Below are 20,422 nucleotides of genomic sequence, written 5' to 3'. Positions count from 1 at the left end.
TTCATCCACTCTCTTCTTAGTCTCCTTCACTAATATCTTCACCTCACTTCTCCTTCTCACATATACTGTATATACCTCTCTCTTCTCTCTCTCATCTTCTCCCCTACCTATACTCACTAGCCAGTCACTATATGCCTTCTTCTTTTGTTCCACAGCTCGTTTCACCTCATCACTCCACCATGCTGTCCCTTGCACACCCCTACATCTCCTCCTCACTCCACAAACAACCTTGCATGCTGCACCTATCTCTTCTTTGAATGTCTTGCATACTTCTTCCACCCCTTCCATCTGCTCTAACTCATACCTTCCCAATCATTCTTCCACTATGCTCTTATACTCTGCCATTTTCTCACCCTCTAGCAACTTCTCCAATCATTTCACAGGAGCTGTTTCCTCCTGTCTTCCCCTTCGTCTCTTCACCCATTTCCTCTGCAGCCTTACCTTGGCCATCACTAAGTGATGGTCTGAGATTCCATTCCCTCATCCTCTCCACACTCTTGCATCCAACACTTGCCTTCTCATTCGCTCATCCACACACACGTAATCTATCACTGCCTTTCGTTCAACAAGTTCACTGTCCATCCTCCTCATGACTCTCCATGTATACCTGTGGATCATCTTATGCCGGAAGAAGGTGTTGGCTATTGCCCACCCCTTATTAGCACAGATGTCCACCAAAGCACTACCATTCCCATCTACTTCAGCTGGCACACCTTCCTGACCAATCACTTCATCCACTTGTACTTTTCCAACTTTGCCATTCATGTCTCCATTCAAAAACATTCTCTCGCTCCTCTCAAACTTATCCATACATGCTACTACAACCGCCCAAAATTCATCTTTCACTCTTGCCACTTGGTCCTCTGTCAGCACATGCACACATACAATCACCTAAGCTTGTATACCAACTTTCATCCTCACCCACACAATCCTTGCACCTATTGTTCCATACTCTCTTATACTCTCCTTCCACATCTTGCTTATCATCAGACATACTCCCTCTCTTGCCCTCTCATTCTCATTAACTCCCACACATATTCCTAAACCATACTCCCATTCTCTCACCTTTCACCTTTCCATTTAGCTTCAGTCAATCCACATACATCCACTCTTGCATCCTCAAGCACCTGAACAATCTCTCTCTATTTCACTTTATCATTCACTCCTCTCACATTCCACGTTCCCATTCTTAGAATGTCATTTGTCCGTTCAAAAAGGAAAACAAAGAAAATAAACAAAGTCAAAATAACAAGTTGAAGTTAGGCGAAAACCAAAAATTTTATAACTTGCAGTAGAAAAATATTACGAAAAAAACTAATAAAGATATATAAATCTGGTTTAAACCATGCAAACCTACTATAAATTACCTTTACAATGATATGCAGATTATGGTTATTTAATGCGCAGAAAAATGAAAGAAAAAGGATTCACAATTTTTTATGATTCTTGGCTGCATTATCCACTCACTTAGTGTAGCGGTACTCTTTTTTTATGGTAGCTTTACACTGAGTGGCAAGCCAAATAATTTCCTGTAAACCAGGAAATCAATTACAAAGCTAGATGGTAACCTTATAGCCAACAAACATGCATTCCCAACGTGGCAACAAGTGGGTTGGTGGAGGGGTAGCATCCCTCCCCAGACAACAACTAAGTAAAAATACAAACAAGAAGCCTCAGACCAGGACTGACAACAGGTGACGACTAAGGACTAAACAAATGACATGGTACAGATTACGACATGGACTGTAAGAGGTGCAAATGACGAGGTGAATGACAGAGATTGTCCAGGTGATTGAGGGTGCAAAACTGGATGTATGTGGATTAACTGAAACTAAACAGAGAGTTGAGAGTGTGAGAGAATGGGAGTATGGATGTGGTATATGTGCGGGAGTGGGTGAGAATGAATGGGCAAACGAAGGTGTGTATTGCTGTGTGCAAGAGATGGAAGGAGAATATAAGAGAGTATGGATCTGCTGGCTCATGAATTGATTGGGTAAGATTGAAAGTTGGACTACAAATGTGGGCGATTATGTGTGTGTATGTGCCAACGCAAGATCAGTCAAGCAGAGTGAAAGAAGAGTTCTGGACAAATGTGGAAGCAGGCACTGAAAAGTTTAAAAGGAATGAGACAGTGTTCTTGATTGGAGATATGAATGGAAAAGTGGGGAATGTGAAGGTGGATGGAGTAGTTGGTCAGTGGGGTGAGCCTGCAGAAGTGGATGAGAATGGCAGTGCTCTAGTGGACATTTGTGCCAGGAAGGGGTTGGTGATAGCCAATACCCTCTTCAGACACAAAATGATCCACAGGTATACGTGGCAAGTGACAAGACGGATGGGTGGCGAACTGAATGAATGGAAGGCAATGATTGATTATGTGCATGTGAATAATAGAATGAGAAGGTGTGCAGGCTAACGGATGCAAGAGCATATAGACATTGGGGGAGTGGACTTTCTGACCACCACTCGGAGGTAGTGAAAGTCAAGGTTGAAATAAAGTGGAGGAGTAGAATAAGGGAAGGACAGGAGGAAGTAATTCTTACAAGCAGGGTGGAAAGGTTACAAGAGAATGGAAAAAAAGAGAGAAAAAAAGAAAGATGTGGAGGAGCAATTGGGTAAATATGATTTGGAGCAGATGGGGGATGTGGAAGGTGTGTACAAGAAATTCACAGAAGAACACTGTGCAGCATGACAAGTGGTGTGTGGGGTGAAAAGACGAAGAAAAGGGGTGCAAGGAACAGTATGGTGGAATGAAGAGGTGAGACAGGTTGTGGCACAAAAGAAGAAAGCACATGGTGAGTGGATGAGAAATAGGGATGTGGAGGAAACTGAGAAACAGAAAAAAAAAGTTATATGTAGAGAGGAAGAGACAGGTGAAAAGATTAGTACGACAGTGTAAGAAGAGAGTGGATGAGGAATATGGAAGGAATTTGAGTGTAAAGTGGAGGAGATATAAGATGTTCTGGAAAGAGGTAAAGAGAGTTAGACAGGGTGGTTAAGAAGCTAGTTGAGGAGTGAAAGATAAAAAGGGTAGATTACTAGTGGAGAAGGGAGAAAAAGTGAGCAGATGAAGAGAACACTTTAAGAAACTGCTGAACATAGAGAATGTAAGTAATGCAAATACAAGTGGCAGGGGAATGGCTGGGAGAATGAAGGATGTGAGAAGAGATGAAGAAATCAGTAGGATGGAAGTTGTGGATGGAATGAAGAAAGTCAAAATGTGGAAAGCCCCAGGAACTAAAGGAAAGTGTGGTGAAATGCTGAAGCATGGGGGATAGTAGTCGAATGGATGTGGAAGATGTGCAGATTGGCCTGGGAGGAAAGTATAGTCCCGGAGGACTGAAAGTCAGGTACAGTATAATTATTCCTCTCTACAAAGGAAAAGGGGAAAATAAAGTGTGTGGTAATCATAGAGGCATTCGTCTTCTTAGTGTAATATGAAAAGTATATGGTAGGATACTTACTGACAGAGTTAGGGATATAACAGAGGAATTAGTTGGAGATGAACAGGGAGGTATTAGGAAGGGATGAGGTTGTGTAGATCAGATATTCATTCATAGGTCTATAGTGGCAAAGTTTCAAGAGAAGGGAAAGAAGTTGTAAGAAGCCTTCATGGATTTGGACAGAGCATATGACAGGGAGGATAGACAAGGATTGTGGAAAATATTAAGAATGATTGGAGTATATGGGAAGTTTCTGAATGCCATGAAGAGTATGTATGAAGGTGCTACCGCTGCAGTGTGTCTGGACAGTGAACTGAATGAACTTTTCTATTTGACAGTTGGATTGAAACAGGGTTGTGTCATATCTCCATGGTTGTTCAATCTGTATCTGGATGGGGTAATAAAAGAGATACAAGGCTGGGCAGCGGATGTTGGAGCAGCCTTGAATGAGAGTGGACAGTGTGTGGAAACTCCCTGTACTGTTGTTTGTAGATGATCCTGTGTTATTAAATGAAGACAAAGGGGAGCTGCATGGCTTAGTTAATGAGTTAGAGAGTGTGTGCAAGAAATGGAATCTAAAGGCCAATGTAGGGAAGAGTAAAGTTATGGTTTTCAAGAGAAATGACGTCACTGAATGTACAGTGAAGTTGGACGAGGGGAAGAAGGAAAAAGTGAGTGCGTTACGTACATGTGTAGTGTGATGAGTAAGGATGGAAGTTTAGAGGGTCAAGTGCTTGAAAGGGTACAACAAGGAAGAAAGCTTGCTGATCCTTTGAATGCACTGATAAGAAACAGGGAAGTGAGCATGGAAGTGAAAAAGTTACTGCATGACAGTATTGTGATACCAACTCGTATGGAAGTGAAGTTTGGACCTTGTTGGAGGGACACAAGTCAAGTATGAAGGCAGTGGAAATAAGTTGTTTGAGAGGTGCATGTGGAGTCACATGGAGAGACAGACTGACAAATGAGGATGTGAAGGAGCATTGTGGTGTGCATGTGGATGTGATAGGAAGCATTAGGAGAAACAATGAGGTGGTTTGGCCATTTGGAGAGGATGGAGAATGTGAGAGACTGACGAGAAGAGTGTATGTGAGTTAGGTGGAGGGGAGGAGAGGGAAGAGGAGGCCAAGGATGAGATGGAGGGATGAAGTAGACAGGTATATGAAAGGGGGGGGGGGTGAGCTGGGAGAAGGGCAGTGAAATGGCGGGGGACTGTGTGACAATGGGGCAATTTGTTAGTAGTCATCCCTAACTGGATTAAGGCACCTGGCAACATACAGATATTTGCTTTGCAATCTTTTTCTTTGATCAGTCAGTGTAAATACACTTTTTATGATAGAATGCTGGCCAAGGTGTTATTTTGAAGCTGAATAGTTGTACTACATCACAGTATGCTCAAAAGAAGAAAATGAAGAAAATAAGAAGTAAAAATGATGAGTTGAAATTAGGCAAAAAACAAAATTTTATACCTTGCCATAGAAAAATATTCAGGGGAAAATATACATATGCATATATATATATATATATATATATATATATACTGTATATACATATATATATATATATATATATATATATATATATATATACTGTATATACAGTACAATCCCAGCTATCCGGTATCCAGACAAATGGAATACTCAGAACAACGGGAAAATTCAAGGGCTGGTAAAAATGTCAGTAAGTTATAACTGTGTGCCAATTTGAATGGACCGCCAAACCGCCGTTTGATTGTGTCACGCGAGGCTGGGTGAAGTCAGACAAAGCGAGGTGAAGGCATTTCCGGCTAATGTAAATCCCTAGCAAATCCTCTTAACCACCCCTCCTCTCCCCCTCTTTCCCCTACTTGAATTCAGTCATCCTCCACACCCTCCAAAAATCACCAGTCTGCGTTTTGCCACCAGAGAGCAAACAAGCTCTTTTGCTATTGTGTTCCTCTGATAAACGGTAATTTGTACACTCCAAAATGCCTAAAGTGCAAACTAAACGTAAGCGTATCGTGTTTAACTTTGAAACAGAAGCTGGACATATGCAACAGACTTGAAAAAGGCGAACATTATAAAACACTAATGGCTGAATATAAATGTTAATAGGAATGAAAGTTTACTTTGTTGGAAGAAAAATAAATAAATGATATGCCTGCATTTCATACGTACATCATTTATTTTATTTTCTGCAAAACAGCTGAGTGGCGGGTGAGGGGTGGAGTGATGGAGGTCAGGTGGGGAAGAAGAAGAACAGTCGGAAACGTAATCAAACTCACGTGGGGGCACAGGTGTCGTGATAATTCTACAGTGCAGTCTTAACACATCATCAGTTCACTAATAAATGTTCAAGCTTTTATTTCTTTAATTCATTTTTCAATTTCTATGAGTGCAGTACATATAATGAATACAGTAATTCGGTAAACAATGGACTGGTGCAATTTGCAGTACTGCAAATTGCTAGACATTGCACGCACGTCCGTTATGACCATGGTGTGTGTTTACAAAGCAGTTTTTCAGGCGGAATCTCTTAGTGTAACCCCTAATATGACTGGTGAGTACCTGAACTGTATTTACTGCTGTGATAGCCTTTGTATAGATTTGACTTGAAAATCAGAAATACGGGAAAAATCTGTAACCGGGAAGGTAAATTCCCCAAGCCACCCGGTTAACTGGGATTGTACTGTATATATATATATATATATATATATATATATATATGTGTATATATGTATACTGTATATATATAATATATATATATATATATATGTATATATATGTGTGTATATATACAGGTATATATATATATACAGTAATCACTCTAATATCCGGACGCCCAATAACCGAACATCCCCACTAACCGAACCTTATCGTCCTGGGATCAAACATTCCCAAAATGGTCCGAAAATCCAAAAAAATTGGAAAAAAAACCGATTTTTTGCCGTCCGTAATTTGAACTTGCCGCGCGCCGCGTGAGAGCATTGTTTTGGTTCGTCATTCCTCCGACGTCCGATAGAGCGCCGCTGCATCCTCCCCACTTCCCGCCTGTCTCTCACCGCGACTGGACCTGCGCTCTTCGTCATGGCTGCCCACGTGCTCGCTTGTGGTGGTGCCGTACTTGCTTCAAGGCCTCCTGCTGCTCTCTGCCCTACTCTTAGTGTGTGTGATGATGGCCCCGCCTCCTGAGAAAAGGAAGAGAGTGGTGTTGACTCTGGAGAAGAAACGGGAGATATTGGAGAAGGTTGATGCGGGTTGGTCTTCCTCTCGCATTCTCCGCGAGTTCAACCTGGCCCGGTCGACTTTGTTTGATATCAAGCGTTCCCGAGACAAGCTCATGCAGTACACGGCTGACTTCTCGTCGAGAAGCAAACGTAACGTGGAGAGGAAGGTTATGTTTACTCCCAAGTATGCAGAGATCGACCGCTCCACGTTGATTTGCACGACAGCAACGTGCAGCTGGTGTGATGGTACGTGGAACGGAGCTGAAGGCTGCTGCTGAGAAGTTTGCAAGGCTTCACGACGCCCTAGACTTCAAGGCATCCGAGGGTTGGCTCTTCGCGTTCAAGTTGCGACATGGCCTTACTAACCGTAAAGCACATGGCGAAGCATTGGACGCTAACGAGGATGGAGTGGACGAGTTTCGGCACAAGGTGAAAGGCTTGATCGACAGGGAGGGCCTCACTCTCGGTCAAGTCTATAACGCTGACGAAACTGGCCTATTCTATCGCTCGGTGCCAACGAACACTCTCGCCGATGAGACGGAGAAGCGTGTACCTGGCCGCAAGCTTTCTAAGGAACGGATATCTGCTTTGTGTTGTGCCAATGCTAACGGCATGCACCGGCTTAAGCCCGTTATTGTTGGCCGTGCAAAGCAGCCTCGGTGCCTTCGTGGGTGATGTCCTTCCTGTCGTATGGTACCATTCTTTGAAAGCATGGTTCACAGCTGTGATTTTCAAAGACTGGTTTCACCATCACTTCGTCAAGGAGGTCATACATTACCAGACGAAGACACTGGGAATTCCTCGCGACCAGGTAAAGGCTCTCCTTCTCCTCGACAATGCACCTGCCCACCCGTTGACAAGGACTTGGTTGCTGAGAATGGCCGTATTAGGTGCATGTTTCTGCCACCTAATACGACTGCTCTCATTCAACCAATGGACCAAGGAGTGATCGTGGCAACAAAGCGCCTGTACCGTCGGAAGTTCCTGGACGAGGTGATGGTGGTTCTCGAGGACGAGGACGAGCGCAGGGAAGGACGTGACACTCGAGGCAAGCGGACTTTGGAAAACCTTCGCCGCTACAACATCAAGTCTGCGCTGTACAACTGGGCTAGTGCATGGAAGGAAGTCCCTGTGAAAACTCTTGAAAATGGTTGGTCTCGTCTGCTTCTCGGAACAGATGTGGAGTACGATTTCCTAGGGTTTGACGTGGATGACTTCCATGCACGGCTACGTACGCACGGCGACGATGTTGATGTGGACGATGTTCGTGAGTGGTTGGACGACGACGAGGGCGATCCTGGGTATCAGACGTTGTCTGATATCGAGATCGCGTTCTTCGGTTGCTGGTGTCAGTCCCGAACTTGAAGATTCCGACGACGAAGGCGATGATGATGCAGACTCCGCCCAGCAGGACACTACTCCAGCCATCCCCAAGCTGAGCGCACTCCGGGAACATCTAGAGTTCGTCCTAGACTACCTGGAAACACCCGGACTGCGACAGGGAGATGGGGCCCTTGGGACTCGTGGAGGAAGTGCGTGCTTTCCGGCAGCGCATCATCAATCGCCAGAATCGTCGGTCCTTGCGCCAGTCAACGATTGACAGTTTTTTCAGGCCCGTGACTTCCCGCTGTGCCAAGCCCTGGTTCCACTCCGTTGCCTCCCAAGACAGGCCCTCATGCTCCGAGCCACAGCCCAGCACATCAGCTACAGTGGAGTCACCGCTCGACGTGAGTTTGCGGCTGTCTTCAGAGTCTTCTGTAGTCAGGTACGCCATCACCACTACCCACCGATGCACCCTTGGACGCCTGCCAGTGATACTCTCGGGCTCTGACAGTGAATAAACAGCAAGAACTTCTCCACTAGACCACACGGGAATTTTGAGTGTTGTGCAGTGAAAAAACAGGTGTGTTGTGTTAAGGTTTTCAAGTTGGGAGAAAAGACTAAGTAGAAAAGAAATTTAACGTAATTCTAACCTTTCTTTGTTTTGGCTTTGGAAACTTAAAAAACTTGGGAAAAGTTAATGTGCAACACTTAAATTTAATGGAACATTATTTGGACTAAAGTGAACACTGTGAAAAGAACGGACTTCTGTGTGTTAGTGACTAAGTTCAGTGCAAGACTTCAGGAAGAGTGTAGTGCAAGTGCTTCAGGAAATCGTTCTTACTGTCAGAGTCCGAGAGGAGGCGGTTATTCATCGAGGTGGCCAGGGACTTGCTGTAAGTAGCCAAAATGTTTCATGTTGTACTATTTTCCATACTATATTTACCAGAATGTTTCATATTGTATTTTTTCCCATACTATACTTACCAGAAAGTGTCATACTGTACTTCTTTCCATACTAAACTTACCTCATGCATGTGCAGTAGGAATGGGTTTTTCAGAGTTCGGTTAGGTTCGGTTAGGTTAGGTTCGGTTAGAGTCCATAAGTACCAGAATGTTTATTAATGTATGAACATACTTCTAAACCCACATTTTATGTGTCTATTGCATTTATTTCAGTCATTGATGTGCCTTATTGGTGTGATTTGGGTGTTAAATAGGTGCTATGCATGTCCGGAGGGAGTTGTATAGGTGTTTCTCTGTGTTAGGGTCCGTAAGTACAAGTCCATAAGCTGGGGCCCAATATCCGGACAAAACCAATATCCGAACCTACCGATGGCTCTATTGATCCGGATATTGGAGTGATTACTGTATATATATATATATATATATATATAAACTACAGGTATAATAAATTACCTTTACAATGATGTACAGATTATGGTTATTTCTGCATTTTACTGCATGGTAATGCGAAAGGAAAATGATGCACAATTTTTTATCAGTCACATATTCAATCAGCGATCTTTTTTTGACCAGTCAGTGCAAATGCTGTACACTTTTTATGACAGGATGCTCGTTGTGGTGTTATTTTGAAGCTGAATAGTTGTATTTTATCGTATGTTCAAAATAGGAAAACAGAGATAATAAAAAGTCAAAATGACGCGTTGAAGTGAGGTGAGAACTAAAAATTTTTTTCCTTGCCGTTGAGAAATATTCGGCATAAAAGAATAACTGATAAAGAAATATAAATCTACTTTAAACCATGCAAAACTACAAACTACTGCCTGCCAAGCACAAAGCAAACATTCTGCAACATCATGTCTGAGTCTCTTTGTTGATGAGTAAACGTGATTTATGGTGAATGTTTCACAAAAGTACTGTATCTTAAAATGATGCATAAATGCGTCACTGGAATCCCTGAGATTGGATCTGAAATGACAAGAAAACGCGTCATCTGAATCTCAAAGGGTTAAAAGCCTAATTTTTGACAGTCAATTGCATGGCTCTTTTCCTGCAAATTTTTTTTACCAATTTCATGAAAAACTGAAATCTCAGGCAGCTCTCTCTCTATATATAAAAGTTACTGGCCGTATAATCTCCCAATTAACAGCCTTGGCCAACTGCAGTAATCTTGCTCACCATTAACCATGTAATGTTGTCTACAAAGACCATAACAAAACACTAACCTCTCTGGGCATAACAAAGTAATTGCGGATAATGTCCACCACAGCATCATCAGCCAGGATACGAGTGATAAGGCGTGACCAGAAGCCAGATGGGAAGTAGGACATGAGGAGGAGACGACGGATGGCTGCATGTGGAGCGGAGCGGTGTGTTACCTGCACCCCTGGGCTCTCAGAGGTGGTGCTGCCTGGACCAGCATCACCTGGCTCCTTTTTAGGGCTTCCTGGGTGTGTTAGAGGCAACACATAACTGAAGAATCATTATGCTCTATTAAACATGGCAAAAATAACAATTCATACCATGAAACTGACAGGAATAATATACAGTACAGTAAATCACAAACTCCTGTGATTTAAGCTAACAGATTTTTACAGTAAATACAGCTTCCTCCATATTAATACGGGTTTCATTTACTGGGCATTCAAGGCTAAAATAATCTTCAGGAATCAGTGATTATGCAAAAAACATCAATATATATATATATATATATATATATATATACACACAGTAAATCCTCGTTTTTCATGGCGTGAATGTTCCGCCAAAACTGCACGAAATGCGGTATGTCGAATTGTGAAGTTAAGAATCAATGGCAAAAATAAAGGAGTGTTCCAGTGGGACATGTACTTACTCTATCAGAAAGTACTATAACACCAAACAGGCCTTACCCAAAATTAAATGAAGAGTGTTTACTAGTGCTAAAACAGCATAACACAATAAACATGTACCTGGAAAGACATTAATACTGTTATAAACAGCTGCAACACCAAAAATCCTTACCAGAAATAATGTGAAGACTGGCTTGAGTGGCAGGTGAAGGTGTGTCGAGGGTAGATGGGTTAGTTCCGAGGTGACATGGGCCTCTCTTGGGAAGCCCCATCATCTATGCTGAAGCCCTCGAAGTTGAACTCAGGCTCCAGCACCTCCACTTCCTCTCTGTCCACTTCTCCTCCTTCATCCACCCCTGCTGGCATGTCTAAGTCTTGCAGAATAGCAGCCAAATTCTGTCTCTCATGAAAATACCATGTGATCCGGGCTTGTCTCTGCTCCTTTATGTTTCTGTTGCAGACAGCCATCACTTGAGACTTCAGATCATTCAAGGTCAATAGGATGTTGGTGGCCTCAGGCACAGTCCTGGTGTATGCATCGAAGGTGGCTGCCATGTTGGTTATGGTGGACAGGATGGTCGCAAGATGGCCGCCAAGAAATGAGCATTGGTATGAGTCGTCGGCTGCCAGATGGGAGCATCAAATTGTGGGGAAATTCGTGAATTGCGAGACAACTCAGAAACTTGTGAATTGCGAGACAACTCAGAAACTTGTGAATTGCGAGACAACTCAGAAACTTTTTTCTCGCGTGAAAAATGAGGCGTCGAAGTAAAATGCATCCAAATACGAAGATTTACTGTATACATATGTATATACTGTGTATATATATATATATATATATATATATATATATATATATATATATATACATATATACATATATATATATATGTATATATAAATATGTATATATACATATATATATACTGTATATACATATGTATATACTGTATATATATATATATATATATATATATATATATATATATATATATATATATATATATATATATATAATCAATCAATCATTTCCTGTGGCACCCCACGGGATGCATAGGGTCTCAATGAACTCTCTCCACCAACATTTGTCTCTTGCCATCTCCTTCAGGTCCCACCAACACTCCTCTCCTGCTTCTTTTTTCATTGTCCTCAACCAGGTTTCCCTCAGCCTACCTCTACCTCTTCTTCCTCTAGCAATCCACTCTGGCACATCCTGTATTAAACAACCTTCTTTTCTATATATGTGCCCCAGCCACTTCCAGCGAGACAGTCTCATATATTCATTAACTGGTTCCACTCTCGTAATATCCCTTACTCTTTCATTTGTAACTCTGTCTTGCCACTTTACCCCAAGAATCCTTCTCAGTATTTTATTCTTAAATCCTAATACTTTCTGATCTGTTGCAATTGTACTGTACCATGACTCATGCCCGTAAATTAAAATGGGTCTAACCATGGACTTGTATATTTTCACTTTATTATGTACCGAAAGCATATTATTATTCCAAACAGATTTCAACATTCCAACAGCTCGCCAAGCCTGTCTAATCCTCTCCTCAATTTCATTGTTTAATGACCCATTAGATGATACAATCGTTCCCAGATATTTAAAGTTTTCTACATTCTTCACCACATTATTCCCAATTACACAATCGATTTGGTTCTCCACATTCATATTAATAATTTCAGTCTTTCCACAATTTATTACCAATCCCACTTTTTCTCCTTCCTCCACCAGACAATCGAGCACCCTCTGCATCTCGTAAATACTTCCGCAAATCAGTACAATATCATCAGCATAGTCCAAATCCATCAGCTTCTTATTTTCTTTCCAGTTAATTCCTGCACCTGTTCTCCTTACAACCTTTTTCATAACATAATCCATAACCAAAACAAACAACAATGTGGTCATAGATAATCACCTATCCTCTAGTACCCCGTGTCTCGAGCTGCCTCCTTATGCGCGGCAAGTCACAGTGGAGTAAGAAGGGCTGAGAGGGAGGAGCCAGACAGAGAGGGGAAGGTGGGTGGGGGGATGAGTGATGGTGTGCTGGTGGAATGAGAGAGGAGGAGGGATGGCAGGAGAGGGAGAATGAAAGCGAAGTGGTGGTCACATTATTTGTCATTTTTCTTTCATTCAGGGCTTGATATAAAGGAGTTAATATTTGGTAGATAATGTTGCATTACATCTTGTATAGTGACAGCAGATAACTAGCTTTAGATTGGTGGCGATATCAAGGGCTGGCTTGTGAGAGAAATATACTGATGTGTCAGATTAAACATTAGTGCCAAGCCAGATATTTGTGTTTATCAGTATATTTTGACTTTGGATGCAGAATGGAGTCTGGATGGCTTTGACTTCTGTAATGCTTAATTAAGAAGCATTCTCTGTTCTTACATGTAATTAATTTTGGAACTGTGGTAGGTGGTGGCGATCATCATCCACTCAATTGATGTAGTGCTGCCTACTTCTTCCTTAGCCTTTATCATTCTTTTTCTGTGCCTGCCCTCCTCTCTTCCTGTTTCTCCCATCTTTCCTGTCACTTCTTATTGCTTTTCTTTCCTTTACAGGTGGCTTTACATTGAGTGACAAGCCTAATGGTTTCCTGTAAGCAAAGAAACCATTTACAACGATGGGTGGTAACCATATAACCAACCCATACATGCTCCCTACGTGTCAACAAGTGGGTTGGTGGAGGGCTAGTGCCCCTCCCTGTAGAACAAATAACTCAAAGTCTAATGGCCACCCCTTATGGGATTATGGCATCTGGCAATAGATAGACAGATAGAATTTTGGAACTAAAAATCATTTGCAGCCTTTGACATGGCTATGTCCATAGTAAATATGATCATCCTCTTGGTACACACACTCTCTATCTGCATACAGTCACCATCATGTCAGCTATTTTATGGCACCTCTTTATGAAAAAGCTGTTTAAGATAATTGTGTATAAAAGATAAATAAATTCGATGTCTGTGCACATGGGTGGATATAATTACGATATCTCTCATAAAATGTTAGAAGGAAAATAAAACAAAATTCTACCCAAACTCCCCAAATAATTCTATGTCAGTGTTTATGGACACTGGTAAAGCCAAACCAACAAGGAAAGCCTTAGTAAGTAGTCCAGCGGCCTCCTGCCTTAATAACCTCTTGCAGTCTTCGTGGCAGCGAAGAAACAATGTTGATGGTTTGCTGGTGTCGTCTGAACAGCTCCCGCTTGTCCGTGGTGTGCTGGATGAGGCAGGCCTGTGTCCTCTCCTTCTCTGGCTCCCACGCATTGACAATCTGGGCCCACACAGTCTTGATGGCTCTGCACTAATGTTTGATCTGGCATATCAGTATATTTCTCACACGGGCCAGCAGTTGATATCAACACCTATCTAAAGCTTGTTATCTGACGCCGCTATACAAGGTGTAATGCAGCATTATCTACCGAATATTATCTCTTTTTATCATGCCCTGAATGAATGAAAATAGACAAATAATGTGACCACCAACCACTTCGTATTTCATTCTCCCTCCACTCCCTCACTCCAATCTCGCACCATCACTTGTCCCCCCACCCACCTTTCTTTCTCTCTCTGGCCCCTCCCTCTCAGCCCCTCTTCCTCCACTGTGCCAGCCTGAGGCACGGGGTACCGGATGATAGGTGGTTATTTATGACCACGACTGTATATATATATATATATATATATATATATAGTATATGCTGTTATATATATATATATATATATATATATATATATATGATAGATAGATAGATAGATAGATACAGATATACACATATATAGATATATATACAGTTACCACAAATTTACTTAGGACCTCGCCCCACAAGGTATTAAAAAACACAGAAATCATAGTATATCACAATGTTTGTTCATGAAATGCTATATACAATATGAAATCATGTTTCCCTTGTTTTTTAGGAGCAGTTGGATGCATTTTGGCATGGAATCACTTAGATCTCTAAAGTAATCTAGGGACATTTCTTTGCACCAAACATTTGTCAGTTCAGTCTTGTGGTTGTCCACATTGGGTGTCTTCTTCTCTGCCATGATTTTCTTCATCTTTGCCCAGCAGTTTTCTATTAGTTTTAGATCAGGACTGTTGCCAGACCAGTCGAGGACCTCAATCTGGTTATCCTGAAGCCATTTTGTCACCTTTCTTGACTTGTGACATGGACCTCAATCATGCATGAAAAAGTTGCACCCACGAATAGCAAAGAAGTTTAACAAATGATCTTTTAAAACTTGAATGTACCAGTCACCATTTATCATCAAGTTCTCAGGAAGAAAGTAGAGGCCTCCCCTTCCCATTTCACCTGAGAAACACACCCATACCATTACTGATTGTGGGTGCTTAACAGTCGGCACCGTGTAAGCAGGGTCATATCGACTATGGGAGGCAGGGCGAAGAACCTTGGCAGAACGCACCTGGAACACTTGAAATGTGCTTTCATCGGAAAACATACCTTATCTCCACTCATCCAATGTCCAGTGTGCAAACTTCTTAGCAAACTGAATGCGCTGCTTCTTCATGAGGTCAGTGAGAAGCGGTTTCTTGGCTGCGGTGTGGCTTGGCAAACCCAGCTCCTTCTGCAAGCAGTGTTGGATAGTTTGAATTGAGACATCTTGTAACAGCTGGAGATGCATTCTCTTCAATTCTGCTGCTGTCAGTCGAGGATTCTTGATTACTTCCCTCTTCAGAAACGTATCTGTACCTTTGCATGTCATCCTCTCTTTCCACCGCCATGCTTGTGCTCTGGTACAACGTCAAGTGGCAGGCAGCATGCTGCAGCAAGAATCTTCATGACAGTTGACTTTGCGCGTCCAGTATGTTCACATATCATGATGACAGAGACATTATCTTGCCTCCATGCAATGATACGGACCCTCTCATCCCCTGAGCAGTACTTTCCAGGCATGACAACTCAACTCAAAGAAAATAATGGCAAACAGTAATGCTTACGAAAATAGAGGGAGGTGCAAGCTCAGAGCAACGGGAACACATACTCCCACTCTCGTTTCTGGGCAAAGCACTGACGTGCTGAGTGTTTCACTATCTCCCGCCAACACCAGAGGAGTTGCCAGTTACTTCTTGCCCAAAAAATTCACTTGGTAGAGGTGGAAACACAAAGCAAAGACAGACAACTCTCCCATAGCAATTCAGTGTGTACGTCCTAAGTCAATTTGCAGTGTGGGTATATATATATATATATATATATATATATATATATATACATATATATGTAGTAACTGGTGAGGGGGGAGGAAGGAAAGGGTGCAGGGACCGTGCATAAACACAGCTGTCTGGCGCTGTGCACCTGTCTCAAATTGCGGATGAGAAAAAATTCTGATTTTGGGGGGTACCTCTTTTCTAGCCTTACACTTGGCAGCCATGTATTCCTCTTTGTTACCATCCCTTTTCCATTCCCAAAAAAGACTTCTCGTCTCCTTATCTCCTCATCCCACCATTACCTTATGTCTTAGAGGTCCCCTTGTTCACCCAGACGCTGAATCAGTAACTTTCAGGAGATTACTCTTGAGATCTCTGTACTGTTCTCTCCCTATTTCTCCCACTCTTTTTGTCATATTTTATTCTTCTTCTTTTCCACTTCAGGTGATTCTACACTCAGTGACAAACCTAATGGTCTCCTGTAACCCAGGATATCATTTACAATGCTGGGTGGCAAACATATAATCAAATACTGGGGTAATGTGGAGTCTACTAGGAAGCCTCTGTCAGCTATGGGGGAAGGGACACAAATGAAATGTCCATCCAGGAACAAAAACTCCACATTCCTCTCAGCACCTCACTGTGGTGAGGCACTGTCTGCCACAAGGTAACATTGGTTCAATGCATGGGACGGCTCTGCAGGGATGACTGCTTGCCTGAGGTTGAAGGGTCTGTTTTGCCAGACAGACCAGGGTTCCTCAACAACAACAACAACAACAACAACAACCCATTACTGTTCCATTAAACTGATACTGCATTTCACATCAGATATACCTGTACACATAAAGAAGAGGACAGTAATACTGTTTACATTTTCTTTCTCAATTATGATATATACAATACTACTTATGAAGTACAGTACAGTACCTATTGCGTCTGTAGTAAGGCCATGAGAGGAGAGTGGGCGGGCTGGCTTACGCTCATCCGTGTTGCTCATGTAGAAGGACGAGTTACCTACAATTGTTGAGCCAACAGAGCTTGAGAATTTCTTGTTCCTCACTGCCCAACCTCGTGACCGCACTGGGATCTGATATATACAGGCAGACAAAACAAATTAATAAATATATAGAATAGACACATATGACAATCAATTCATTTGTATGATACTATAGCTGCATGGCGTATTCTAAAAATACTATATATTTTTGGAGAAAGCATATGATTAAGTGAAAAAGTAAGGATAATGTAAGGTTTTGTGCATGAGAAGTGTGGATGAAAACAGCTGTGTGCTGCAGTAAGACACTAGAATGATACAGAATCATGTGTCAGGGCAACGTTTATGTGCATGATTCAGAATCAGTTCTGGAAATGATACATGGGTATGTGATGTCCTCAAGGTATATTCAGTAAATATATATGTGAATTATCAAGCTGGATGGAACCTGAATCTGGGTGGTTGTGGTGTAATCAGAAGCACACTTGACCTGCAACCAAGGGTGTGATTCCTGGGCCATGCATGTTATCATGAGTTATGGAGAGAGGAGTGAGGATGATGATTGATGGTGAATGGTGGAGTATCTTCAAACTGATATATGTAGATGATACCGACTTCCTTGTTAACAGTGCAAGGGAACTCTACAGAATGGCTTAGCTTTCTGAATTTCATCAAGCAGCATGGTTGGAAAGAAAATTACTATACAGTAATCCCTGTACTATCCGGACTCCCTACTTGCCGGACGTTGTGGGCTTGGACCTTCAGAACCCAAAAATGGCCAAAAAAAGACAAAAGTTCCCCCAAAATCCGAATTTTTTCCCATCCGCAATTTGAAACAGGTGCGCAGCGCCAGACAGCTGTGTTTATGCACGGTCCCTGCACCCTTTCCTTCCTCCCCCCTCACCAGTTACTGCCTTACCACTGTCGTGAGTAGATGTTCATCGCAATGGATGCTGTACGTGCTCATTTTTGTGAATAAACAGTGAATAAACTGCAATACCTCACCACTAGACCACATAGGAATTTACAGTGTTGTGCAGTGTTAAGAAATTAGAATTTAGAGTGCAAAGGATTAAGTGTGGAGTGCAAAGTGGCAGTTGAAACTGGTGGTTGAAACTGGTGTGGCGCAATTAACCCTCACACGCACGATAAGTTTCAGTAAGTGTTCTGGTGCACAATTTTTTCTGTGAAGCCGCCTGGCCCGGCTGCCTGCGCGAGGCAAATAACATGTATTCTTTCCTTATTTTCACCACCCAAACATCAATATACTGCTATGAAACCTATGTCATCTTATTCGTCGATGTTTGTTCTAGCTGATAAGCACCACAAAAAAAAACAGAAAAACACGAATAAAACATTAGGCGGCCGTGAATAAACATTTCACTACGTCACGTTCACTTCCCAACATCACCATGCGAATGTTTTCAATCATACAGGAAAATGTTATTAGAAGTTTTGATAGAGAATTTCATAGCATACGCAATATTCCAGCCTACGTAACAATGAATTCTTATCATAGATATTACATTGTTATGTCTTGTACATATGTAGAATTTACTGCTCTTTATCACGGTTCTTACAGGAAATCGATACGTCGAATAATTTTTGAGTAATTGGCCGACAAAGTGAGATTACTCCTCTGAGCGCTTTCGATTTTACCAAAACAGCCTGTTCTCCCAACTTTTCTAACAGAAAATGCTCCCAAAGGCTTATATTCTGCAAATGAACATACGCAGAATTTACTGCTCTTTATCATGGTTCTTACGGGAAATCGATATGTCCAATAGTTTTGGAGTAATTGGACGACAAACGTAGAATACTCCTCCTCACCCACATGCGAGATAAAAAACATTCTTTCCCTGCCTCACCCACGGCTACATATTTTCACTCGTTATGTTTTATTATTTTCTTTTTTTACTCAAAGTATACAAGTAAAATATCATAAGGTTTTTGATAGTGCTGTCAGAAACTCGACATGACCACTAGTCTTTTTGCTTGTCTCTGATACTGAAGCTGAACTTTCTTCCATCTCATATGTGTGTATGTAAAAAACATTACTTATTTGTATAAAAAATATTGAACTATAGACATAAGTCAATATACAAATCAACAAAATACGGATAACTCACTTCCTCCAGAGGTGTTGAGATGCTGGCAGTAGCTTAAAGATGAGTTATGTAGTGTGTGAATGTGTGTGTGTGTGTGTGTGTGTGTGTGTGTGTGTGTCTGTGGCTGTGGCATATTTTCTTCTCTCCTTGCGATACATTTGCCCAAAACACATCAATATATTTCTCCACAAACATTCACTGCACGACATACATATGTATATGTGGCTGTGGCATATTTCTTGTCTCTGACACTCACGCTGTGTTTTAGCTAAGTCAGTCAATGCATGAAATATTTCTCTGTGAACACTTGCTGCACTATTTTATAAGTATATTTCACACTAAACCATACCCAATATAAAACACTATCACACGATTCCATCCCAACCTCGTCTATTATTCCCGACTCTATGGAATACGTGACCGCCTGTCTCCTTAGCGACTGTTGGATATCTCTATGGCATGCATAATGCCTGCTATGGTAGGTCAGTTATTTCACCAATCCAAGCACTCTATGTTGCACAAATATAAGTACTGGCTTCACTATATAAAGGTAAAATACTCACATCCTTTATGGGCAGAGTGATGCAGAATGGAAACCCCGTTATAACAAACCACACTCCTGCCTGTAGGCTTAACGGCTGATAACGGGCCCCAATGATTTACAGACAATATATCTATGTTCCATAGACACAATCACTTCACATTATAGTCAAAAACACTGTACAATCACAATATTTCAATAATGGCTTCTGCCTCGGGTGGGAGGGGGAAAATGGCGGGTTTAAAGGGATGCTGACAGCTGTGCTACTCTCCTGCCCGGCTGGTCGTGAGATACTGAGATATTTCTGCTACGCACTGTCTCATCAGAGCAGTCATAGTGTTGTGAAATGGTTACCTCGGAAAAGAGATGCACACACCAGAATGCACCAAAGTCTGACGCAAATCCCCCGAAAACTTTTCTTTTGATGGCGTTTTTTCTGCTTAGGAACGCAATTCGCATGACTGTGCTTCTTTGTAACAAACTACATGAAACGCAAACCGCGTGACTGTGCCTGAGAGGGTTACGAACAGAATGTGCAGTGTTAAACAATTATAACTCTAAGTGCAAAGAATTACGTGTAGCACAACACTGGATTACTGTACATGCTTCAAGAGCATTTTCACCACTGCCAGAGCCTTAGAAAAGGTGGCCACAGATGTGCTGTAAGTACCCTGTACACTGCTAAATATTTTCCGTACTCACTTCTAAATCCTCATTCTCTGCTTCCTTTTCATTTATTTCATGCTTTATGTCCATTATTGGTGTGAACACGGTCTTAAATAGGTGCTATGCATGTCCGGTAGGAAGTTATTTAGGTGGCTTTCAAAGTTAGGCTGG

At 41.9% G+C, this 20,422-nt stretch overlaps 1 protein-coding gene across 1 annotated transcript in view; it reads right to left on the bottom strand.

Moving 5' to 3' along the window:
• Lrrk (Leucine-rich repeat kinase) overlaps positions 1 to 20,422 on the bottom strand; it is a 540,691-nt gene that overhangs the window by 101,845 nt on the left and 418,424 nt on the right. The window contains exons 27-28 of the mRNA XM_080286185.1: positions 16,870 to 17,029; positions 10,155 to 10,375 (exon numbers count right to left, since the gene is read on the bottom strand). Of these exons, the coding sequence (XP_080142311.1) occupies positions 10,155 to 10,375; positions 16,870 to 17,029 (381 nt within the window). The remainder of the gene's footprint in view (positions 1 to 10,154; positions 10,376 to 16,869; positions 17,030 to 20,422) is intronic.

This window comes from Coenobita brevimanus, chromosome 14 (assembly GCF_032717465.1).
Source record: "Coenobita brevimanus isolate Jiangsu-jjx chromosome 14, ASM3271746v2, whole genome shotgun sequence".
NCBI classification, from domain to species: Eukaryota; Metazoa; Arthropoda; class Malacostraca; order Decapoda; family Coenobitidae; genus Coenobita; species Coenobita brevimanus.
The sequence above is the reverse complement of the archived record's forward strand: the minus strand, read 5'-3'. Positions and strand labels throughout refer to the sequence as shown.